This window comes from Ahaetulla prasina, chromosome 4 (genome assembly GCF_028640845.1).
Source record: "Ahaetulla prasina isolate Xishuangbanna chromosome 4, ASM2864084v1, whole genome shotgun sequence".
Taxonomy (NCBI): domain Eukaryota; kingdom Metazoa; phylum Chordata; class Lepidosauria; order Squamata; family Colubridae; genus Ahaetulla; species Ahaetulla prasina.
In genome coordinates, this window is record NC_080542.1 from 113,772,449 (window position 1) to 113,799,062 (window position 26,614).

General features: G+C 37.1%; 2 protein-coding genes across 2 annotated transcripts in view; one reads left to right on the plus strand and one right to left on the minus strand.

Annotated features, from left to right (window-relative positions):
* Positions 1–1,139: 1,139 nt before the first annotated feature.
* MIOS (meiosis regulator for oocyte development) lies at positions 1,140–18,043 on the minus strand. Its single transcript, XM_058182193.1, has 12 exons — positions 17,783–18,043; positions 17,070–17,180; positions 14,951–16,314; positions 14,326–14,424; positions 13,674–13,931; positions 11,564–11,733; positions 11,413–11,478; positions 9,592–9,750; positions 9,087–9,239; positions 8,612–8,816; positions 4,448–4,577; positions 1,140–3,486 (listed from the first exon to the last, which is right to left on the minus strand). The coding sequence occupies exons 3-12, from the start codon at positions 16,236–16,238 to the stop codon at positions 3,390–3,392; spliced, it is 2,625 nt and encodes an 874-aa protein (XP_058038176.1). The 5' UTR covers positions 16,239–16,314; positions 17,070–17,180; positions 17,783–18,043; the 3' UTR covers positions 1,140–3,389.
* A 903-nt stretch (positions 18,044–18,946) lies between these two features.
* COL28A1 (collagen type XXVIII alpha 1 chain) overlaps positions 18,947–26,614 on the plus strand; it is a 96,971-nt gene continuing 89,303 nt past the window's right edge. Inside the window, exon 1 of the mRNA XM_058182190.1 lies at positions 18,947–19,251. The gene's annotated coding sequence lies outside the window, so the exon portion shown is untranslated. The remainder of the gene's footprint in view (positions 19,252–26,614) is intronic.

A 26,614-nucleotide genomic window follows, 5' to 3' on the forward strand; every position in this document is an offset into this window, starting at 1 on the left:
GCAGAGACCTCTGACAAAACGTGATCCATTGGAGAAGAAAATGGCAACCCACTCTAGTATCTTTGCCATGAAAACCCCATGGACAGTACAAAAAGGAAAAAAGATATGAGGCCGGAAGATGAGCCCCTCAGGTCGGAAGGTGTCCCTTATGCTACTGGGGAAGAGCAGAGGGCTAGTACTAGTAGCACCAGAAAGAATGAAGTGACTGGGCCAAAGCCGAAAGGACGCTCAGCTGTGGATGGTGGTGAAAGGAAAGTCTGATGCGGTAAAGATCTATTTTCCATAGGAACCTGGAATGTAACATCCATGAATCAAGGCAAGCTGGATGTGGTGAAACAAGAGATGACAAGACTGAACATCGACATCTTAGGAATCTGTGAATTAAAACGGACAGGAATGGGTGAATTTAATTTAGATGACCATCAGGTATACTACTGCAGGCAAGAATCCCTCAGAAGAAATGGAGTAGCCTTCATAGTCAATAAAAAAATAGGAAAAGCAATACTGGGATACAATCCCCAAAATGACAGAATGATCTCAGTTCGAATCCAAGGCAAACCATTAAATATCACAGTAATCCAAGTCTGTGCCCCAACCACTGGTGCTGAAGTGGATGAAATTGACCGGTTCTATGAAGCCCTACAGCATCTTATAGAATTAACACCAAAAAACAATGTCCGTAACATCATGGGGGATTGGAATGCTAAAGTAGGAAGCCAAAAGATATCTGGAATAACAGGCAAGTTTGGCCTTGGAGTACAAAATGAAGCAGGGCACAGGCTGATAGAATTCTGTCAAGATAATATGACGGTCATAGCAAACACTCTTTTCTAATAACCCAAGAGACGACTCTACACATGGACATCACCAGACAGTCAACAAAGAAATTAGATTGACTATGTGCTCTGCAGCCAAAGATGGAGAAGCTCTATACAGTCAGTAAAAACAAAATCAGGAGCTGACTGTGGCTCAGATTATGAGCTTCTCGTTGCAAAATTACAATACTTTACAAATTAGTTCAAGTAATATAGAACAAATTGGAAGGGGTGAACATTGAAATAACATGATTTTCGTTAAGAATGAAAATTAATGGAGTAAGAGATCTTAATCTAAACGCAGGTAAATAAAGAAACAGAAAATTATAGTATTATATGGATATTTAATAAGAAAATTTGAATGCAGCAAAACAATTTGTGTATATAAACCATAAAATGCAAAATAATAATAATAATGATTCAAAATTAGGCGATGCTCCACTCTTCTTTTCAATATAATATTAAATCTTAAAAGTATATTGAAAAGGCAAAAATGAAGTGTAACTTAATGTTTCAATACAGAATTACAGCAAAAGCTTAATCTAATAATCATAATCAAAACTGTGCAATCAAATCAAGCATTTATTTTAGTTAAAATGGAAGCAGTTGTATTAATGGAATCCAAGTAGTTGTAATGCCTACTAAAACTTCGCTGAGTTATTGTTTTACAATGAAGACATAGCTTTAGGAGCTGATTTGAAGACCTTTTCACCACTGCAATAACCAGAACTTAGTTGAGAATTCTGGAAGAGACAAATCCAAGCTGTTTGGAAGTTGCCAGATTGGTAAGGATATTCTAGAACTAAGTTTCTCAACCTTGGCAATTTTAAAATGTATAGCTTTCAAATCCCAGAATTCCCTAGCCATTGTGCTAACTGGGGGATTCTAGGAGTAGCTATCTAGCAATATGTCATGGCTATCTACTAAGGTAACTTGATGCAAGATGTCCCTACTCATGAAATTAAACTCAAATTTCCTACTTTTCAAAATCCAGATATTATCAGTTCATGTTTACATAAAGGGCAGAAGACAATTTACTATCCATGTACCTCAAATACAAGGACACACACAGTTTCTAAATTGCGCTTAATGGCTTAATATTCGAGACAATTATTAGAACCAATTGATTGTGTATTAATATTCCAAAAATATATAACAAATTAAAAACACAAAATTTTGATTGGAAGTAATTGAGAAAGTCTACATATCACTCAACAGAACCCAAACATAAAAATAAATACAATTTTATCCATTAAGGATTTTTTCCCCTTATAAACAAGGTATTCATATAGATTTTGCTCACATCCTGGGTACAAATAGAGGACATTTCCATAAATGAAACATTTTTATATTCCTTTCCTTTGTGCCCATTATCTAGGTTTCTGAAGAATATTTTTCATACAAAAAGATTTTTTCAAAAAACAGAAAAGCAAAGAATTAAAATATTGTTGATTCTTAGATCCTAACCTGCAACAATACAAAATTTAAATTTACAATTAGTTAAGTGTTATATAAAGCAGTTATTAAATTGCACTGAAAGTAGAGGGTTTCTAGTTATCTACTGAAATTTTGAATAGCATCCTTGTTAAATTAGTAATTGATAGAAAATATGTAGACTAATAAGTATACCAGGATATACCCAATGTTATCCAAATTAATTTCTACTCATGCAGGATGGTATTTTCCTTCCCTTCCTGATCCTACAGTGCTGAATGTATAAGGGGTAAAAAAAAATCAATTTTGTCAGCAAGACCATAAAATGAATACACTTGTTATTCCAATCAATTTACTGTTTTGTTGTTGGTAACATATTTACAAAGCTTCCATTGTATGTTGAACAGATTTTAATCAACGGAGAAACACTTGCAGTGAAATATTTGGTGCAAAAACCATTAGTATAATAATAAAAAAGTGGAACCTATAACAGTGATTAAAGCTATTTTTTTTCAGATTGTTCATTCAAATTCTGTGATAGAAATGGTTGTCCTAACTCAAAGCAATATTCAAATTAATATACTAATTCACAGTAACTGAATTTCAGTTTTACTATTTATTCAAACTAAGTAAAACTTAAGCTAATCAAAGATTGTCACAGAATTGTAGCTAATTCTACTATACTGTGAGCAAATAAAACATAGAAACTTTCTCAGATATAAGAAAAAATACTAATAGAAAAAGTGTAAAATACATCTAATACACACTTATTTGCCTCCCAGTGAACAGTTTCCTGAAAGTTTGTAAAATTCATAAAAAGAGTGTTCAATGGTACTTTATCTTAGATGGAGATCAAGGTGCAGATAGCATAAGTCTTCCTCTAAATTTCAATGAACCTTCTGAAAAGAATTACTTCACAAATCACTGAATAAAACCCACATGACATGTCTGAAAAACTTAGCCAAGAAGAACTTGAATATGCGAAACACATCAAAAAACATCTGCACAAATTGCTGATGCGATAAAATGATTTATATGCCTGTTATAAGGAAGTCATGAATAACTTGTTCTGAGGTATGTATTTGGACTGTGAAGGACACATATTAGAGATGTTGTGAAAATTCTTAGAAAAGCTCTACTTTATGGCTGAACCACCTCTGCTGGGATGAGATTTCCTGTTGTATCCAGCTGCATACACTTACAGGAACATGCAGAAACAGGGCATTCATTATGATCTCTGCATAAGAAGAAAAAGCAAAATAATATTATATATAATATAAAAATTATATAATATAAAAATTATATAATAAAATTGTTCACATAGTATAAATAAATACCTATGCATATATCTTTCCTAAGAAATATGAATATAGTATTTTGGTACATGATAGAAAGGGCTTAGAAAAGAAGATATACATGATTTATGAATTGCTGATAAGTGTAAAATTAACCTCCCAATATTGAAAAATTAACCCTATAAATAGGATAGTAGAAATTTATTATAGTTTTTTTTTAATGTTATATTTTATAGTTATATAATTTTATAGTTTTGTAATTATAGCTAAGCTATATTTTTCTACTGAAACTTGTTCTAGACTTCCAGGAAAGAAATGGTTAACTGAACAAAAAGCATATTTGGGACAACTATGACTGGATGACTGAGAATCTCCAGAGACTATTTTTCCATAGCCAAAAGTCTGTGGAGATTCTCAGACATCCAGGTCATGGTGCTTTTTCAGGAGGCAACTAGACTTTCTTGTTTTTTCTTTGAAGACATTTCACTTTTCATACAAGAAGCTTCTTTAGGCAATGTCTACAAGGAATATAAATCCTTCCATTCTCTACCACCTAGTCAGAGCTGAAGAAGCTTCTTGGATGAGAAGCAAAACGTCTTCAAAGAAAAAACAAGGAAGTCCAGTTGCCTCCTAAAAAAGCATCTTTGGGATAACGAGGACCTGGATAACTGAGAATCTCCATAGAGATAGACTTTCATTGAATGTACAGACATTTTTCTTATATTTATTAAATGCTCTATTTTTTGCTAATCTATTTCTTGATATAGTTCTTAGTTCTACATAGTTTGTAGAATTAGAATTTTGCTGATATATGTTGATGTGTAAACATATTAACTAAAAGTACAGATACATAAGGCTAACAAGGATTCTTGGCTTCACATAGTATTGTTTTTAGTTTCTTACCTGAACCAGCTGAGCATATGTCCAGCATGACCACCATGCCTGCAGTTGTGACACCAAGTAAACCAGTTGTTGAACTGAGCTAACTTCTTGTCCTTGCTGAGATCCACTTTTTCATCTGACTTGGATCCTCCTTTATGAAAAAAAATACATAATTTGTTTTTGTAACAATCAGAATTGCTTACTAAATATTGTACTAGCAGAAAAGCTGTTATTAAATCACTAAAGATAAAAGAAAAGCTTAAAAATTAGCACTTAGGACAATTATTTTATGGACACTTTAAAAAAGGTATTATAGATACAAATAGTTGAAAAATGTAGTCATGTTTTAAGATCAGACTAATAATCTTTAGAATTGATAATTATGTTTTTATTAATGCCCATGACAATGAAAACTAAAACATCAAACACTAAATGTTTTCTATTTTCTTGTATCTGTTGTATGATCATTTTTATCTAAACTTCTTTCCACTCCATCCCAAATTCAAATGACCTATTTTAATATAAGCTCAAATTTGACCTTTGCAAAGAAAATAAGGGAAAATCAGACTCTTACCTGCATCTACTTATGTATACATGTATGCATGCATGTTTGTGTAAGTATCTATCATCTGAAACTATAAAGACTCCAAGTAATTTAAAGAATTTACATATAAAATGCAATACAAATCAATCTCAATTAAAATTAGTAATTAAATTATATTTCAATGTTAAAAATTATAAGAAATTTATTGAGTAGATCACAGCTTATGTTTCTAATCATGAAGGCCTTTTTTTTTTTTTTGCTTGCTTAAGAAGGCTATAATGAAGGGGCTTCCCTTGTGTCAAGAGAGCAAACTGAGCGGAGATGCTACAGAAAAGAGAAGAATCCATGCTGCGAGACCTCTTCTCACTGTACTTCCTGGTAATTAACACTCTTAGCAAGCATTCCCTGGTTATTCTAAGTACAAAGGGAAGAAACTTTTGGGAAAGATTCCTGGGTATTTCTAAAATACCCAGGCCTCAAGCCATATAAGAGTTTATAATAATAATAATAATAATAATAATAATAATAATAATAATAAAAATAATAATAATAATAATAATAATAATAATAATAATAATAATGTTTTAATTTGTATACCGCCCTTCTCCCGAAGGACTCATTATAGATAATGATCACTAATTACTGCTATTGCTGCATTGCAACTGTCCCGAGCATGAATTTAACTGTACTTTGGACCAGCTGAATTTTCCGAATGGTCTTCAAGGGCAGCCCAGACATAGCAAGTTGCAGTAAATCAATCTCTAAATGAAATTAGTGCATATTCTTCCTGGTTAAGGCCACAACTGATGATCCAGGGAAGCTATGTCATGGTCTCTTCCTGACTTTTGAGCAGAAGCCACATATTCAGGACTATTCCCAGATTTTCATCCTGTTCTTCCTGTGGAGCACAATCCTACCAAGAATAAAAAATGGTGCAAACCTGCAATCAAATGGTCTCCTAATCAAAAGACACTGTCTTATTTAGGGTGAATCTGAGTCTGCTTTACGTCATCCAGACACCTACATCATGGCTTCTACCACAACTTGCAATGAACTTCTGATAGAGATATGTAACAATTTATTATCTGCTTATTGATGATATCTCACCTCAAACAAATAGTACAGAAAGACCTTCATTGTGAAAAAGGATTCAAAAATAAAAATTGTCATGTCATTTGTCAGACAGGATGCCTCATATTTTATGCAGCTAAAGTAAATAGTTTCCCTCATGCATATTTGTGTTGTGAGTTTAGAAAGCAAAGAATAGAATTCCTGAACTAATCTTGCATTACCAAGACAGCTTTGGATTGATAATTCTCCCATGCCAAATAATAAGTTGAGGCAAAGCAAAACAGCATTCCTGGATTTCAGTTATGATTTTGTTGTTGTTGTGAACCGTACAAACAAGCAGTTCTTGAGTTATAATGGCAATTTGTGACTGGAATTTCCATCACTAAATGATGCAGTGATAAAGTGCGATATCATATGACATATTGATGGCAATCCTGGCACTCCCAGGTGCCATCATAACCCTAAAACCACACAAGTTAAGCAGGAAGAGGCAATAGAAAGAATAGAGTAGAGTAGAGTAGAATGTCAGGGTTCCAAGTAACACCCCCAATGAAAGAAGACTCTGAGGCTAGAAGTTCCTCAAAATTCCACTTTATTAGAGAATGTCACATTGGCACATCCAGAAGAAAGTCAAAGTCTCTTCTCCTGCACCCACATGTCCATTACATGGTCCAATCAACCCACCCTCCACCCTGTAGGGTAGAGTAGAGTAGAGTAGAACAGAAGGAAGGGACCTTGAAGGTCTGTTAGTCGAACTCCCTGCTTAGGCAGGAAACCCTATACCTATACTTGTGATAGCAAACCTATGGCACGTGTGCCACAGGTGATACATGGAGCCATATCAGTGGCCACACCAGCATTGCCCTAGTTCAGTTCCCACCGGAAGTTGGGAAATAGGCATTTCCAGGCTCCAGAGGGCCTCTGGGTGTATGTGTGTGTGTGAAAGGTCACTTTTTCCCTCCCGAAGCTCGTATAAAGGCTCTGAAGCCTGGGGAGGGCGAAAAACGGAACTCTGGTCCCGCTGGAAGTTAGCAAACAGGCCATTTCTGGCCTCCAGAGGGTCTTGGGGTGGGGGTGGGGAGGCCGTTTTTATCCTCCCCAGGTTCCAAGAATGCCACTGGAGCCTGGGGAGGGCGAAAAACAGGCCTACTGAGCCTGTGACATTGCATGCCAAAAGCAGGGGGGACGCGGGGCGCATTAAATTATGGGTTTGGCACACATGTGCATGACCCCCCTGCGTTTCCCCCACTTTTGGCATGCAATGGCAAAAAGGTTCACCATCACTGCCCTATACCATTTCAGACAAATGGTTTTCCAATCTCTTCTTAAAAACTTCCAGTGTTAAAGAGTATTCACAACTTCAGGATGCAAGTTGTTCCACTGATTAATTGCTCTAACTGTCAGGAAATTTCTCCTTAGCTCTCTTTCCTTGATTAATTTCCACCCATTGCTTCTTGTCCTGCCCTCAGGTGCTTTGGAGAATAGCTTGACTTCCTCTTCTTTGTGGCAGCCCCTGAGATATTGGAAGACTGCTTTCATCATCTTTTCATAAGACCAGATATACCCAACTCCAGCAAATGTTCTTTATATGTTTTAGCCTTCAATCCCCTAATCATCTTTGTTGGTCTTCTTTGTACTCTAAATAGATAGATAGATGGATGGATGGACAATGTCATGGGTAAATGCTACAGATTAGGGCTTTTAAGCAGAAAAAGCAATGGTGCAAGTTTCAACCTTCTCTGCTGACTTTTCTATTGACATTGTTTATGGGAAGCTAGCTGGGAAGGTTCCAAATGGTCATGATGTGACCACGGGACACTACAACCATCCTAAGTGCAAACCAACTGCCAAGTGTCTGGATCACAATCATATTCTTATTGGGATGGTGGGACAGCCAGAACTTCAGGAGAGGAAGGAAGATTTCTGATGCTCCCTGCCAGCTTCCTAGAGGTAAAATCAATAGATAAACCAGTAGGAAGTCAGACATTGTTCCCAGTCCCACTGTTTTTTATCCACCCTTGATCATTCTGTTTCTTTGTTTAGATAAGGAAACACGAGTTGTCTGGTTTTAATATAAGATAATGAAGATAATGAATGCTAAATATTCTTTTCTGAGTCTACCTCCTGGTACAGAAATACTGGCTTTCTAATTATATTTTACTGTAAAGTACTTTTAAATTATATCACAGCAAAGAAAATGGAATAAATGTTAATTAAATTCAGTTTAAAATCAGCAGTATGTTCTAAGACATATTCAAATATTAATGTAATATTTACATAACATTTCCTACACTGAACTATTTTTCAAGTAGTTTATAATGAAAACAGCAGTAAATTTTAAGACAATGAAATACTGGTTAAAAATAAAAGGACCATTTTTCAAACAATTATATTGGAACGCCTGAATGAAGAGATAAGTTTTCAACAGACAGTTGAAACTTTTTATAGTAACAGCTTCCTGACTTTCATTAATGATGTACAAAGAAAAACAGTTGAAGAATTCAAACAATTGTTTTTCAGAGCTAGAAATCTTTAAATTAAATGAGCAATTTCAAACTAGGGAGACACACCTGGGCAGCAGGAAACTGGAGTACCCATATTTATCAGACAAAGAGCACAGCGAGGAAGAGGTTTGCGGCAACCAGGACAACTTGTGACTTTGGATTTGGTTGGTGATCCACTTACACCATACTGACTGAAACCTCGGCCTTGATGTGGTATAGTTGAGCAACTATAAGAGATTGATTTTCCACAAAAGTTGCAACTTACAAATACCTAACAGGAAAAATAAATAAAGCATACATCTCACATATCATCAAAAACACAAAAGCAAATGATTTCCATTATAACGTTAATATAACCTGAAATCCTAATAAAATATTGACAAAGGAATCTGTTTTACTAGAGCTCATACATAAATAGAAGATTAGCAGTGGGCTGTAAAATATAACAAGCAAATAGTGACATACTTTAATTAAGGTCCATAAAGATACTAGCTTAATTAAATTACTACACCAACAGGAAAATTATAAACATTATTATAACCTGTGCCAAAGGTTTTGAGCTGGGATCCAGTTTACTTCGATGAATGTCAAATTCAGCTCGTTTATGCCAAAATCTCCATGCATCCAACAGATTCCGGTAACTTTCAATCCAATACTGAACTCGATCATCTTTGAGCACTTCAGAGGGAGAACCCTAAAAAGATAGATAGCAACAAAAAAAATGCATTCAAGAACAAAATAGAATTTCAGATGAAGTTAAAAATTATGGGAATTTTTTTTGCAAAGGTTAAAAAAAAAACTAGCTAATCTTCATAAAAAATAATTCTGCTTCTATTTTATATACTGTCCTCAAACTTGGAAAGTGATTTAGAAATAGTGAGAATATATTCACAAAATATTTTACTGAAGATACCACATAGATCATAAAATGAAACAATAGAATGAGAAATAATTTACCTCAAAGGCAAGCAAGAACATAAAGGAAGGAAGGAAGGAAGCATAGTAATTTCACAAATGTTGAGATTATTTTCAAAAAAGATACAAACCTGCAGCATACAATAGCTTGCTGTCTGAACATCCCCTGTTCTATCTACATAACTTTCCATCAGATCAACTCCATCGTTTGTGAGTCCTGTCAGTAGGATTCCTTCAAGATTTCCAGCCTCTTTCATTTCATTTGTTAGTTTTTCAACGAATCTGTTTAGCTATTAAAAAATATATTATTTTCTTAGTCTTTAACCTGTAATTACCTATTTCCCACCCACACAAATGCGGCATGCCTCTGTATGGTATTAAACGTACATGGTATTAAATTTCTCTTAATATGAAATCCATTCATTAACATGAATGGATTATACATCTTATCCATATTTTCAATATGTCCTTCAGTTCAAAATGTTTCTGAAATACTGTCACCTCATTAATTTGACTTATCTGCATAATATACGTGAGAAATTGCTAGGAGAAACCACAGCTGGATATGCTGAGGACTCTACTTTTGATAGAAAATAAAATTTATGGAACCTTTTTTTTAACAATTAAAGAAAATGCAAAAGCCAATTGAAGAATGGACACTCAAAGTATCAAATCTGGCAAAAATGGCAAAAATTTCTGCTTATTTGAAAGACTATACACAAGAAAAATATATTTTAGAATGGAAAATGTGGATTGATTATATTCAAAATAAGTATCAGATAAAAAAATATTGAATAGCATATGAGTAAATTTAGGAAATATTTTGTATTAGATATATTTCTGAAGGAGAGGGGAATTGAGAGTGTGATTATGTGTGGAGTGACTAGAGATTATAATTTAAGATTTATTTTGGATTATGATTGTTAGTTTTGATAGAGGATGGAATGATGGTTAATGTACAGGGATTATTGAAGATGTATACATATAATTAATGTAGGGTCGGGTCTGCCCAGCTACCATTTTAGAATGGTGGGGAGGGAGAAAAGAGGAGAGAGTAGGAGGTAGGAAAGAGGAGAAGAGGGGTAGAAGAGGGAGAAGAGGAAGGAAGAGGGGTAGAAGAGAGAGAAGGAAGGTATAGGGTGGAGGGAGGAGGATATAAATAAGAGAAGGGGAGGAAGGTCTGGAAAGTAGAAGAAGGTAGAAGAGGGAAGAGAGTTAAAAGGAGGGGGTGGTAACTGGGCAAGCCCGACTAATTGTATATGACTATACATGGGATGAGTTGTTGGACATGAATGTAAAAATAAAACTTTTTTATATATATAAAAAAAGAAAATGTAAAAGCCATGCTGTTGCTTGATATTATTAACAGCAGTAGGATTGTGACAATAGAAAGCCAATTCAAAGTATTACAGGATTACCTGTACTCAAAATATCATATGGCAGTCACCATGTTATCAGTAAAGGAGAATATTTGTAGCTCGGTTGAAATGAGAGGTCCTTGGTATTCTCTGAGCTTGATTGTTTTCTTGTAAGTGTGTCATTACCCAAAGTAGATAACATCATCAGTGCTAGTTTGGATAATGAAATGTCTACAATGAAAACTTCCAAGCTCAGAGACGACCAAAGACTTATGTTCTCGCTATAAGCCATGAAATGTGAAATTCAAACCCTAACTGTTCTCAATCAAATTTAAACTGGGAAATCTGGGATTTTAAGTCTTTAAGTTCTCATGATCGAGACATATCGATCTACAGACACGCTGATGTCCAGAATAGTACAAAATAGTAACCTTTTTTATATAATTCAGTTCCTGGCCTTATTACTTCTCCTTCACAAAAAAGATGAGAAATTTGGAAAAGTGTGTTATTATTTGTTCTTTTTAACATAGTGTGTTGTCTTGAAAGAACTTGGAATAAAACTGAAAAAAATAGCAGTACATCTGATCAACTTACCTGTATATCAGTTAAGAATTTACAAGCAAACGCCACTCTGTCTCGTACAGCTACATTACTTTCATTCTGAAAAAAACCCCACATATATATGTAAGTATGTATATTTTCTACAATCTAAAAATGACTTTTTTTTTAATTTAAAAAAGCTTACCAAAACCCCATCATAACAGCCTGATTCACTGGTCAAGAAAGCAAACATGGCGCATAAGTAAGGATTGTTTAGCTGCAACCTAAGAGTGCTGCACATTTCTCTCCACAAGGAATTCTTTTCATCTGTATAGCCTGACAATGCCATAGCCACCACATTAAGATTTAGATCACCTGCATTGCAAAAAGACAATAACCCTAAAGTCAAAAGAATAACTAACAACATAGTAAGCAACTAACAGCTCAAAATACATTTCAAATTATATAAAGTATTATTCTATGAAATGCATCAATCTTTTTTTTAATAAGAGAAATAGCAAAAAGAACACAAAACTCTTTTCCCCACAATATGAATAGGGGAAAGAAAAAAAATAATCAACTTTGGCTTATCTTTGGAATTACATTTTTAAAAGTACTGTATTTCCCATATAGACTCACATGTAATCCCATCTGCAGATTTTATTTATAAATAGTAATTATTATATTTTATTTATAAATTAGTAATTATAGCTTATAGATAACTATTTATAGCAATATAAAATGCAATCCCTAATGTATGTAAATAGGGGCCGGATAGCTCAGGCTGGTAAGGCCTGTTATTAAGAACACAAAGCCTGCAATTACTGCAGGTTCAAGCCCGGCCCAAGGTTGACTCAGCCTTCCATCCTTTATAAGGTAGGTAAAATGAGGACCCAGATTGTTGGGGGGGGCAATAAGTTGACTTTGTAAAAATATACAAATAGAATGAGACTATTGCCTTATACACTGTAAGCCGCCCTGAGTCTTCGGAGAAGGGCGGGGTATAAATGTAAAACAAAAACAAAAAAAATACTATAGTGAATGTTCTTAACATTCTCAGAGAAAGATTTAAAAAATAAATAACAGTCATATATTCCTTAAAATCAGGAAGTTAACTTTCCATTTATATAAAATTATCCTCTTTGTTACATCGTGATGTAGTAGAGAATCCCTTAAGTCTTATCTGATCGTTGCCAAGAGAACACAGTCTGTCCTTGTAAAAATATTACATTGCAATAATAAATAAGCAACCTTGCTCAGCTCAGTGTGTCCCTGATTCCCTGTGCCTGACACCCAGACTCAACAGAGCCAAAACTTTTCAGGACGTGACAAATATTATTTTTTAAGAATATAGTTTGAAATAACATTAAAATTCTTAATTATACTATTTCCTCCCAATATTGTATTGTAAAGGTAATGTAAATGTAATTACATTACATTGTAAATGTAATGTAAATATTGCAATAATTACATGTAATTATTTGGAACTAAAACAGCTACAATGGACGTGATCAGATCATGACTTTATAAAAAGCCTTCAAATTTCTTACAATGCTAACAGGAAAGGGAAAAAATAAAATATCCATTCTTTAGAGGGCTCAATAAACTTGAAATAATTCTTGAATTCATTTTTAGATAGGTATATTTTACAATTTCTCAGCATTTGGCCGTGCTGATTCTGTAAAATTACTCTTAACCAATCAATTGAGTTGGGTACCAATCAACTGAGATGAATTATGTAAGGCTGCAACTGGATGGACCTGAGCATTTATTGGCTGGATGCCCTTCTTGATTCCATGCAGAATTCACAGCATATTTTTTTTCTTTGCTCCCTAGGAGACAAACATCTGCTGTTACCTAGGGCTGAACTCTCTACCCTCCAAGTGGGAAATGAGCATCTTTACCACTAGGTCATCGCACCACTCTTATTCAAAATACCTGAATTTTAATTTTTATATAGTGTTAGATAAATAACAAAGTTATGGTTTAAGTGCTTCCTCAAGCTTGGATCTAAAGAACAACCAGGAGAAAATGAAAGTTATTAAACACAATCCCACAGACTTTTGTGCAAGCCATGGGACTAAACAGTTTGATAGCAAATGAATTTCATATTCATACTACAAATAGCAGTATGACTTTAAACTAGGTACCAGTTTTCTTATGTGTCATTCTATAATGCAGCCCTTGAATCAACAAAAGGTATTTTTGTACTTTTGGATTTAACAGTGTTTAAAGCCATCTGATTAACAGATAAGCTGATAAATAATATTCAGCGTGAACAAACGCTGTATAACTTGCAGTACATCATAACATACCTTTGCCAGAAGATGCTCCTTTGTTCATTATCTGTATTGCTCGTCGGATGTCCAAATTGAATAACGCTACAGCAGCAGCTCGCTCCCAATCTCCTTCTTGCTCCAAAGAACACAGAAAGGGTTCCACATCCAGATCTGCCCCCTTCTTTACCCATCCACAAAGCTGCAAAGCCAATGATCTTTCTTCACTCATATACTGAATAATATCTGCATGTCTGTCAGATCCACTTCGGCTGTGCCTCAAGTTCTCTGTTGTTCCTGAAAAGGAATTACAAATTGACTATATACACAATAAGCACAACTTCTTAATATTTGAATGCATTATGTTAAAATATAGGCCTTGCAACAGTCTTTTAGCATTGTTGTGTTCACAAATTATCATTCAATCATGATATTAATTACGACAATGCAATGAATTGGATTCAAAGAGGAAAAGATGATGCAATGTGTTGAATGCACCATGTTGCATCTGTAAGCACCTCCCTAAATCAAATGTTTCTTTACCTTGAATCAAATAGCACACCATGCAGGTCCATGGAAAGATATAGTTTCTTTAAGAAGCTGTCAATAAATGCGAAGGAAAAGCCTAAAATTTTTTTAGTTTTAAATTATTTAGGATGTTACCAAATAATAATATGCAAAATAAACTCACCCATAGAAGTTTTCACTATAGATTTGATGCCTGCATAAACCAAGGATCCTTTGTTTCCTGTGAATTTCTGATCCATATCATCAGCATATTGCTTCATAAGTATTTTCCAGTATAGGAAATAACTTAATAAGATTATGTGTGAAGCAAAAACAATATTATACTTGTTTATTAATATTCCTTGTTTTACTACTGAGTTAGATGTGATATCATTAAAAAACCAACTTTGACTTGGTTTCCTTGATCCAAGGAATTGTGCAAATACCCTCTCCAAAATGATTTGTACAAGCTTAGTGTAATCCTCTCAGTAATTAATAGCTAAGAACTATGCGATAGCATAAAGTGGCTATAACAAATATCTATTAAGTTTTATAACGAAACTCAGAGAGTATCTTTCTTTTCAGTCTTAAAATAATCTACCAAAATGCAGATTTCTTTAGACAAATTAAGTAAGCCATTAGTACTGTTTTATATAATGATGCATAATGCCAGAGCCCAAATATCACCTTATGTTAAATTGAAAAAAGGGATCATCCCAAATATGTTCTGCAAGAAATCCATGTTTCAGAGAGATCCCTGAATGGCAGGAATCAGTCATCCTGTGCAGCAAATACTATTTTAAGGATATAGTGCAGAGTGTACCAAAGTGACTTCAGTTGCGGGTCTTCACTTCCTGCAAGAATATGGTTTCTCCAGACCTGTTCTGTGTCTAGGCCATATCTGGATAAAGCCCTGAGGCGCATTTTGGTGGCTATGTCTTTTTCAAAAGATCTAGTTTCTTCTGTGCATTCATACAAATGTCTTCCACAAGCCCACATTAAAGAAGTAACTGGGCTCCATGCCAGAGAGATTCTTTCAAACACAGTGAAATCTGACATAGACCTGTTAGAAGCCACAACAACCATTCGATTTTGACTTGAGGGATGCCAGGCAAAGGAAGCAATACAGTGTTCACAAGGCTGAACACTTCTTTCAATGATTGTAGGTTCTGTTTCATCCCCTATTGGCGTGGGAGTATGCTGCATATCATAGAGCTTGATGACATTACTATCTCTGGTTAAAGTAGCTAATAAACCTGTTCTTGTAGGACACCACGCTGCTTTTATTAAAGGTTTTGGTTGTTCTGTCAGTGTTAGTACAGGTTTCTCAAATTTTCTAAGGTCCCATATGGCAACCTGACCTTCATAAAAGGAAGCCACACGATCATGGAAGTATGGATCAACAGTAACACCCTGAACAGCTTTGGTGTTCACAAACATTTTTTGGCTCGTGTTTCTAAGGTCAAAAATAGCCAGGTTTCGGTGCATTCCAGCTAAAAGAAGTTTCTGATCTCGTGGAAGCCAACAAAGAGAAAGACAAGCATCATTCTGACCTAATTCATACAGTGATTTTGTTACAACCAATCCTGATTCAATATCACTTGAAAGCCTTAATTTCTCAGTGGCAATTGAAATTTCTGGAGTATATTTACTACTTATATCCCAGATCAATACTGAAAAATCAGCTCGATGTTTATCCAAGCCAGCAGCAAGCCAGTTACTGTCCAATGGATTCCATGCCAGGGTGTTACATTGTCGAGCATGCTTTGGAACGAATTCTTTTCCTATCAAATCTTTGCATTTTGAATTGTGGTCTTGGCCAAGGCTAGTCAAAACAACTCGACCATTAGCTTGCCCAACTGCCAGTAGACATTCAGGGTCAAATTTTGGATACCAAGCCACACATTTCAAATATGGAGTCTCTGAATTAATGGACAAAAGAGTAGCTGCAGTTTCTTCAGATAAACGCAGTGATCCTGCTTTGAGTTCTGAACTTACTGCAGATTCAATACGATAGAGACTGAGTTCTGAGTCACATAAAACAAATCTATCAACATGGTGTGGAGCCCACAGAATATCAGGTTTGGAGCCACTCATGTCTGTTCCTCCAAATTGAATCAGGCAGCTTAAAACGTTGTTGGGAAACTAGAACCAAGTTCACTCATATGGATCCCTTTTTAAAAAAGAAAGAAAAAAAGAAATACCCAACGTTATATTATCAAATACTTTACATCATTCCAAATAAGCATTGCACAGTAGCATTAATGTTTCGTTCCTAGTTGGCAATTACACAACCAATTTTTTTTTTCAAATGGTTTACTAATTCAGCATTACCATTCAGAAATTCAGATGGAAGCTAGGATTTTTAAAAGCACTTAAAATCAGACTTTGGTCCCAGGCTTGGGGTTAATTTGTTGAGGGAAGAGGAGAGAGGACAGTTGCCATACTGTGTTTTAATATATGTTTTTAATCTGGGTTGCTTTGCTTTGCCTATATTTTAATTATCTTATTTTGTATTAGATTTTGTAAGCAACCAAGTTTGTTAGAGTGCTAAACTATAATGAATTTAATGAAATAACAAGTTATTTTTATTAAAGCTTCCTTCCAATCTTAAGCAAAAAATAGTTACATGTACCTATAGATCAGTGATGGCTAACATTTTTCTCATTGTGTGCCGAAAGCACACACACTAGCACCCTAATGCAATGTGGCCCCTGTTCATGTGCGCATGACCCTCCCATGCTCTCCCTGCACATATGCATGTGACACACACACACACACCCGCTCCCCATTTTTGGCCTAGCAGGCCTCCCTGCAGCCTCCTGGGTCTAAAAACGACTGTAGGGGGCACGCTGCACTCCCATGCTCTACCCCCACCCCCTGCTTTTTAGTGCCATTGTAAACAAATGATTGCAAATTGAGGGCTACCTGTAATCCTTTTGCTGGTTTTGTTGATTTTTCTTACTGGATCATACAGTAGAAAAGGTAGGATCAATTCTCATGTAGAGTCAAGAGAGTACAGTATGAAACAGCTACTTTCTAAATCAGAGATAAAAATCACATATGAAAAGTTTTTAGTAGATTCTGGGAATTGCACTTTAGCAATATCTTCTAGACCATCTCATACACCACACCACTTCATTATTATGTTAATTGTTTTTCCACATTAAAAGCAGCAAGTTAGCAAATACTTCCCACCTACTGTGAATTCAATTGAGCTGTGACAAATTTGAGGGTAAACTCTATTAACCACCAAGATACGTTCAGTACAAGATTTGAACATTAGAATTACGAGCATTACAGCGATCGTTAACAACTGCCAACATCACGAAACAACAACAACACGGGATTTAGAAGGATTTTAGGAATGTTAACGTATGATGCAATCTCAGCCTAACGAAGCTCTACGTAACGTGAATAGAATAGAAAAGAGAAGAGTTGAATTCTTTATTGGGCAAGTGTGGTTGGACATACAAGGAATTTGTTTTTGGTGCATATACTCTCGGTCTACATAAAAAGAAAAGATACATTCGTCAAGAATCATAAGGTACAACACTTAATGATAGTCATAGGGAAACAGTCAATATAAATCTTAAGGATATCAGCAACCACAACAACAAAAAAGCCTGAATTACGATTACCGTGACGGAGACCTTCAAGTTCCGTGCCCTCATTTTGTTTTTCCGCCTAAAATCTGCTCAGATACTCAGGATCAACAGAGATCCGATCGCTCCGCGCTCCGGACCTGCCACCGCGAGTGAAAAACCAGAGAGAATCCCGCTCCGCAACGCCCACCGAGAGGCTGCGGGAATTACGAGGATTAAGACGAGAAAGGGAGAAAAAAAAATGAAAGCAGCTCCACAGGAGTTCAGACTTCCGCCTTCGGAGAAATATCTACTTCCGGCATGGGAGAGTAAATTCTTCCGAGAAGGATTGTGGGTGTGTGAGTGTGTGTTTGTGTGGGTGTGTCATGTGGGAGATTCCGCTACTTCCCAACAGCTGTGCATGAATTGTTTTGGGTGGTCCCGGCTTCCGAATTGCGGGTTTTCTGCTAATGCTGCCAAGCGTGTCCGTTCGGGTTGACTGGCAGTTTGCATTGAAGGCCTTTTGCAGGCCAGCGAAGCAGCCTGTCTTTCTGCACAGCCACCCACCCACCCTCGAATCCGTCCTCTGAGGAAGAACAGAGCGCTGAAAGCTCGGAACGGTTGACTGACAACCACAAGTTTCTGTTTGCACGTCCATCTCTCTTGACCCAGCCTGGATAGATTTGGCTGATCTAGGAAAAAGGGCTAGACCTAACGAGCTGCTGAACAGGGGACCACCAGGAAATTTCAGAAAGTCGAAAAAAACTTTTAAAAGGACAAAAACTTGTCATAACTGCAGTACAGAAAGCTGGACAAACACTAGTGCTCCTCCACATTTTGGCACCCCAGATAATTGGCAGACTCAGTTTTAATGGACTGCTTAAATGTCTGTAGAGATTCTGGGTCATCCAGAGTCATGGTTGTCCCAAAGGTGCTTTTTTAGGAGGCAACTGGACTTTCCTGTTTTTTCTTTGTAGACATTTCGCTTCTCACCCAAGAACCTTCAGCACTGAAGAAGCTTCTTGGATGAGAAGCAAAAGGTGTTATAGTTCTAGTTTAAGCATTCACAAAACTACAGGTTTTTTTTCAAAAAAATATTATTACATTTATTTGCTGACTATCCTACCAAATGCAATTCTGGGAGAATTACAACCTTTAAAGAAATAAAACTATTTACAACAGATAATCCCAATAACATTAAAAACAAAATTCATAATTAATGGTACGAAGAAGGAAGCAGGATGCATGGCGGGGGGGGGGACCTTCAGTTGGTCCATCAACCACCTCCAGCGTGACAATCCCCTGTTGTGGCCCCAAACAAGCCAGCAGAGCCAGGTCTTCAGAATGCTAGGGGGTAAGAGCAGATCTCACCCTAGGGAGCAAGATGTTCCAAAGAGCAGGAGCCATAATAGAAAAGACTCTTCTGCTGGACCATGTCAGCCAATTTTCTTGAGCAATGGGGTCTGCAGCATGGCTCATTTGCCTTCACAGATCGGGTGATCCTGTCCCATTGGGGTGAGACTCAGGTAAGCAGTTGCAGAATGTGGTGTATTATTTTTTAATTCAACCTACAATTTTCATATATTGGTTCATAACAGAAAGGATCTCTGCAGATAATATTTTGAGAAGGAACTGTATTTGTAATTAAAAATTAAGTTTATGGATTGATTGGACATGTCCAGAATCATTTAGTAACTAACAACATCTGTTCTTGTGCTCAGTTACTGAATAAATGAGACTCAAGTAAAGTTTGATCAAATTGCACAGCCATTATTATGAGGTTGGAAATCAAATCTGGGAATAATTTTTCAGCTCCTTTCTGTGTATTCATATAGGAAGAAAAGTTATAAGAATGACCAAATTTTATCATAAACCTAACTATTTAATAGTCCTAAATTAAATTAGTTGCCACTGAAAACCACAAGGTGGAGCTCAATTCACACAGTTGAAAATTTAAGGGCATTACCACAGGTACAGTCCTGATATGATCTAATAGAGTAGAAGCATTAATAAAGTACGAAATTATGAATTTAATGCATGACAAATTATCACAAAGACAATGAGTGCTTGATGTCTCAAAATAACTATTAAAATTCACTTCTGAATTTAGAATAAATAATTGTTTTTTCTCACAGATCTCTGGGGACTTCATATTATATAGTATTATAGCGAACAGATGTTGCAGAAGTCTGGTTTTGGCACTTACATCAGCTTCCAAAATGGAAAAAAACTATGTAGTTGGTTTTACAAATGGATCCCATTTGATAATATAATTGCATATAATCATTTCAAGGAACTATAATATAATTGCACATAATCAAACCAAGGAATTATAAAATATTAACTGCTACATCCTTTTACCAGTTTATAAAAAAATGATGGTTATACAGTATCATGGACCAAGGGAGGGGAAATGGGGACATGTGTCAAAAATAAAAATGGTAGCACAACCACCCAATAAAAGCCTTGCTTCTCTTTGGCTATCTGGTTTATAAAGCTGCACGCATAAAAATTGCCATATTGCTGGTAAAATGTTTATTGGGAAATGGAGAAGAGGGCAAACCTTATAAGATTATATATCACAACCTGAAAGTCACAGGTGGCTCCTAACTCCCATATACCATATAGGTAAATTGAGTAGTGGGGGGATCTTTAAATGAATGTCTCCTATTGTTTTAAATAACCAGGAGAGTCTGTAATCTTGGTCACTGGTAAGGTATAGTAGATCTGCTTCTATTTTTCTTGTTCAGCATGGTTGTCTTATTTGGTTTTGCATATTTGGTTTTGCCATGTTTGGTTCTTCTACTATTTTTAACCCCTGGCAAAGTGCACAGAGTTGTGGTGAGCAAGGCAAAATAATAGAAATCCTGTGTTTCCCCGAAAATAAGACCTATCCTGAAATTAAACTTGATTTTACATGTGCACCTAATACAAGTCCTACCTCAAATATAAGCCCTAGTTAAGACCCCTCCTACTCAATCCCACCATCTGATTGTATGAGGTGGGGCAAGGCATATCCGTAAAAAGCTAGGTGGAAGTTGCAAGGTGGAGCTGCCCCATGTGCCCCGCACCTGCTTATCTTAGGACCACCGCAGCCAGGCCTCCCAAGCCCCGACACCTGTTGAGCTGCTGCCTGATTTCTGTGGTTGCTTGTGGCCTGATGCTGTGTGGCTTGTCGCACCAGTGCTGCTGCTTGTGGCAGGAGACTGTGTGGCATGTCATGCCGATGTCACTGCATGTGGCAGGATACCATGTGACACATTGCACCGGTGCCACTGCTTGCGGCAGGAGGCCGTATGGCATGTTGAACTTATGCAACGGCTTGCCACAGGAAGTCACATGCCACACCACACCGGTGCCGCTGCTCGTGTATGCAATGCCACAATGTACCGTGCAGCATACTGCCATGAGCAGCGGCACCAATACGATGCACTGCCTGGCGTCTGGCCACAATCAGCTGCAGAAGAAGTTGGGGATGGTGCGACAGTTGTCAGGGCATGAGAGGCCTGGCTGTGGTGATTCTAAGGTAAGCCATTAAGACATCCCCTGAAAATAAGACCTGGTGCCTCTTTTGGAGACAAAAAAAAGTACATTTTCAAGGAAACATGGTAGTTTCTCAAGTAGTCAGCCCAAAATTGTTAGTACTTTACATGTTAAGTACTATATAATGACTGTTATAAAAGGAGAAATTTCCTGATAGAACAATTAAGCAGTGGAACAACTTGCCTCCAGAAGTTGTGTATGCTCCAACACTGGAAGTTTTTAAGAAGAGATTGGATAACCATTTGTCTGAAGTGGTGTAGGGTTTCCTGCCTAAGCAGGGGGTTGGACTAGAAGGTCCCTTCCAATTCTGCTCTTCTGTTGTTGTTGTTATTATTATTATTATTATTTCGCTGCGAGTTGAAGACCTACCTATTCATTCGCGCAGGACTGGCATAGAAATTTTAAAAATAAATTTTTAGCAGTTTTAAGATTTTGATTTAATTTGGTTTTTTTTATGTTTTAATAGTTTAAATCTGGCCTGATGTCTAATAAGATTTTTATTATTGTTTTTATTGTATATATTGTGTTGTTTTTTACTTTGGCTGTGAACTGCCCTGAATCCTTCGGGAGAAGGGCGGTATAAAAGTCTAAATAAACTAAAACTAAACTAAACTAATTATTGAGAGAAAAAGAAAATTATTAGCCTAGCATCCTGTTGATCCATACTGAAATTTGCCTCGGTATGGACTTTGATTTAAGATATTTTGTACCTGATTGTTATGTTTCATTTATCTTCCCTTCCCTTCCCTTTAGCCTAATAATGAAACTCAGCACAAACTGTGTATTTAGGGTATGTTTCATGATAGGAACCAACAAGGACCAGTTTTAATCTTCACTAATAGCTCAGGTCATTCAATTCAGTTTGATTGGGGAGATGAAGACTAAAGTTTTTCTACTTCCTTCTTTGCCAAGTTTGAAGTGTTGCCATTAAATTTGCCATTAAACTTTCCCATTAAATTATGCCAGATAGACAATTATGTCGTTAGGCTCTTAGCCTAACTTATTTGGCATAAGTTGAAATTTCTAAACACTTTCCAAGAGCAACTCATCTTGACTACTACAGTGGGCTTTACACAGAGATGGGATTTAGCTGGTTCAGACCGGTTCAGGCGAACCGGTTGTTAAAATTCTGCCCAGTTCAGTGAACAAGCTAATTCCACCACTGGCTGGCCCCTCCCCTACCCATTTTTCAGGCAGTTTTCAGCTGTTTTTGGGATGTATTGCAGCTGATTTTGGGCTGTTTTTTGGGCAAAAATGGCTGAAAAAAGCCCCCAAAATGGCTATTTTGGGGCTGCTTTTTGGACCATTTTTCAGCTATGTTAAGGCCATTTTCTGGGCCATTTTCAGCCATTCTTTGCTCAAATTGGGCAAAAAACAGACCAAAAAATGGCCAAAAACAGATCAAAAAAAATAAAAAATGATCCGGAAAATGCCCAGAAACCCCCCAGGAAACAAGCCAAAAAAGGAAGGAAAGGAAGGAAAGGAAGAGATGGGAATGAGGAGAAGGAAGGAGGGAAAGAAAGAAGAAAGGAGACAGGGAAGGGAGGGAGGGAGGAAGATAGGGAGGGAGGGGTTAATCCAGCTTTAGCTTAGTCTCTTTCAGAATTGCCTGCACAGAAATATTGTCAATCCTTCTCCTTCTGCTACTTATTTATTACTAGCTGAATACCCGTGCTCCACTAGGAAACTATGTGATCAGGCTTAATAAATTGACACTTACAGCTTGAAAATTAATGAGTAGTTATGATCAGCCTCTCCTGTCCCCTTCTCTCCTCAGGCTTGCCCCACAGAAGCCTCTCCTCTCCTCTTCCCCTTCTCTCCCTCAGGCTGGCCTTGTTGATCCTATCTTATCCTCTTCTCTCCCTCAGGCTTGCCCCACAGAGGCCTCTTCTCCCTCAGGTTTGTCCACAGCAGTCTCATCTATCCCTCATCTCTTCCTCAGGTTGGCCCCATTGATCCTGTCCTATCCCCTTCTCTCCTTCAGGCTTGCTTCACAGAGGTCTCTCCTATCTTATCCCCTTTTCTCCCTCAGGCTGGCTCCATTGATCCTCTCCAAATCCCAGACCGCAGACCAATGAGTCACGTGCTGGCCACGCCCAAGTGGCAGTTGGAACAGAGTTATTTTCAGGTGGGGAGGGGGAGTAGAATGTCTAACTCCTTAGCATCAGAGCGTGTTAATAATAATATAAGAAATAGTAATGGTCTGATGGTTGTTTAGAAAAATCCTTTCTAAGCGAGCACCTAGAAGCAAAGAGGCACATCCATGCCAAATTTCAAGTTTGTAGGTTTTACGGTTCTGGAGATTTTGTGATGCTGCATGAGTTTTTTTCGCTTTTATATATATAGATTTTTCGGGTGCAAATAGGCTTTAATTGTAAATTCCTTCTGAGAGTCAATGGGATTTATTGCCTCTGCCACCTCAGGTGTGAAATGTTGGCTGTTATGACACAATATATTGCTTTATAATAAGTTCAGCCTCCAATGTCTTACTTTCCTTAGTGATGGGAGCAGAATGCTTTGCTGGTCTCTCTCCATCCTTTCACTAGGTAGAGGGCATTTGTACCAGGAAACTGAGGATTGGTTAACCCTTTCATTTCTGGAGGTCTTGCGTATAGGCCCAAGGCCTGGGGGAAAAGATAGTGGCCAGGAGGCAGGGCTGGGTGTAATGAGAGATGTAGAGTTGGCCATCCAGTCACATGACCACCTGGCCACACCTACTCAGCCAGTCATTAGGGCAGACAACCGGTTGTTTAATTATTTGAATCCCACCACTGGCTTTACATGAGCAATCTCACTCCATTGCAATAATCAAAATAAGATTTAACCAAAGGGCAGATTACTATTGCCAATTACAAATGGATTGCTTGTGGACCACTAATTGGTGTTGTTTAAACTTTCTCCTGAGGAAATGCAATTCCACAGAAATCAGGCTTCATCTTAGCTCCTCAATACATGGTCCGAAACTGGGAAGTTGGCAACCAATATTTCTCAAGATAGACAAAATTGTTATATATCTCCTCCTGCATATGCATATAGCCATGTCATTTCATATCTATTACTTTCTGCTATAAACAAGAATACAGGATAAAGCTTAGAGGATTAGATGGAAACTTGTGGAACACCATAGGTCAACAGTCTATATGTCAAAAGCAGCCTGTTGACACCATTTTCTAGATGTGTCTTGGCAGGAAGGGCTTCAATTATTGTGAATGCCTCAACACCAGCCAGCCCAGAAGTTGGTAGTGTCAACAGCTACTGAGATAGCTAGGAAAATTTCACTCTCTTCATTCAGTTTTTGACATCAATAGTGTGGATCCAGGAAGCTTTTTTCTATTCATTTTATAACTACCTCCATTAAGCATATGAGAGCAGATCCCTTACTTATTTTATCGTTTAGAATAGAATGGAATAGAATTCTTTATTGGCCAAGTGTGCTTGGTCTCACAAGGAATTTGTCTTGGTGCATATGCATACAAGAAAAGATACATTTGTCAAGAATCACAACACTTAATGATAGTCATAGGGTACAAATAAGCAATTAAATCATATTAGAAAACAATATAAATCGTAAGGATACAAGCAACATTAGTCATACAGTCATAAGCGGGAGGAGATGGGTGATAGGAATTATGAGAAGATTAATAGTAGTGCAAACTTAATAAATAGTTGGACAGTGTTGAGGGAATTATTTGTTTAGCAGAGTGATGGCGTTCGGGGAAAAACTATTCTTGTGTCTAGTTGTTCTGGTGTGCGGTGCTCTGTGGCGTTGTTTTGAGGGTAGGAGTTGAAACAGTTTACGTCCAGGATGTAATTATTTTCACAGCCCTCATACAGTATATAGGTCCACAATGGAAGGCAGGTTGGTAGCAATTGTTTTTTCTGCAGTTCTAATTATCCTCTGAAGTCTGTGTTTGTCTTGTTGGGTTGCAGAACCAAACCAGACAGTTATAGAGGTGCAGATGACAGACTCAATACTTCCTCTATAGAACTGCATCAACAGCCCTTGGGCAGTTTGAGCTTCCTGAGTTGGCGCAGAAAGAACATTTTTTGTTGTGCTTTTTTGATGACGTTTTTGATGTTAGGTGTCCATTTTAGGTCTTGAGATATGGTAGAACCTAGAAATTTGAAGGTCTTTACTGTTGATACTGTGTTGTCTAGTATTGTAAGATGTGGTAATATGGGAGGGTTTCTCCTAAAGTCTACCACCATTTCTATGGTTTTGAGTGTGTTCAGTTCCAGATTGTTCCGGTTGCACCATGAGCTAGTGGTTCAAACTCCTGTCTGTATGCAGATTTATCATTATCTCGAATGAGACTGATCCCTGTTGTATCATCTGCAAACTTCAGTAGTTTAACAGATGGATTGTTCAAAATGCAGTCATTGATATATAAAGAGAAGAGAAGTTGAGAGAGCACACAGCCTTGGGGTGTGTATTATTTAGCATAACAGGAAGTTCCAGCACAATCAATTTAATCAGTCAAGAAGGACACGGGTTGAACAAACAGCTGGTAGCCTTCACCTCTTCACATGTCCTATTCTCTTCCTTCAGATGTATAAACTGAAGAGAATCTATGTGAACAGGAACAGTGGTTTTCAAGGCTATCTTCATATGACCTGCCCCGATGCTGGAGTGGATGTTGAAGAAATCTAATAAACTTTTCCTGGAAAGTGCAATGAATATTGCTTACAGACAGCTTCTTAGATGTACTAGTTCCTCTCCTACAATGTCATGGGAGGAGATATTGAACGACATCGAAAGTCATCTGGTCTTTTTTTTACACAGACACACAATAGAAGCAAAAATAATGTCTCTTCACTACATCTACTGCCACTGAATAGGATTACAAATGGTTTTGGGAAGAGCCCAAATTCACATTCAAACCAAGTTGTTCTTTCATTTTGTTGCAGACTCCATCAGCCTGCTTCATTGCCTCAACTCTAGATCAATCAAGGTGCTACATGAGATTTGCTAGAGCAGAGTTTTGCAACTGGGCTGCAGAAATGGCCAGTGAGTGTGCTTGCACATGCATCACTTGTGCGAGCAGTGGGCAAGCATATACCATGTTTCCCTGAAAATAAGACTCTATCTTACATTTTTTGAACCCCGAAATAAGTGCTTGGCCTTATTTTCGGGGAGGTCTTATTATTTTGGTGCATGTGGAGCAAGGTGGAGCTCCTCTTGCCGTCTTACCTGATTTCCAGTTCTTCATTTAAATATTTTCAGGGAGGGCTTACTTTCAGGGGGAGATTTATTTTAGCGCATGCGCTCAAAAGTCCAATTGGGCTTATTATCTGGGGATGTCTTATTTTTGGGGAAACGGTATGTATGCACTCCATTTGCATGAG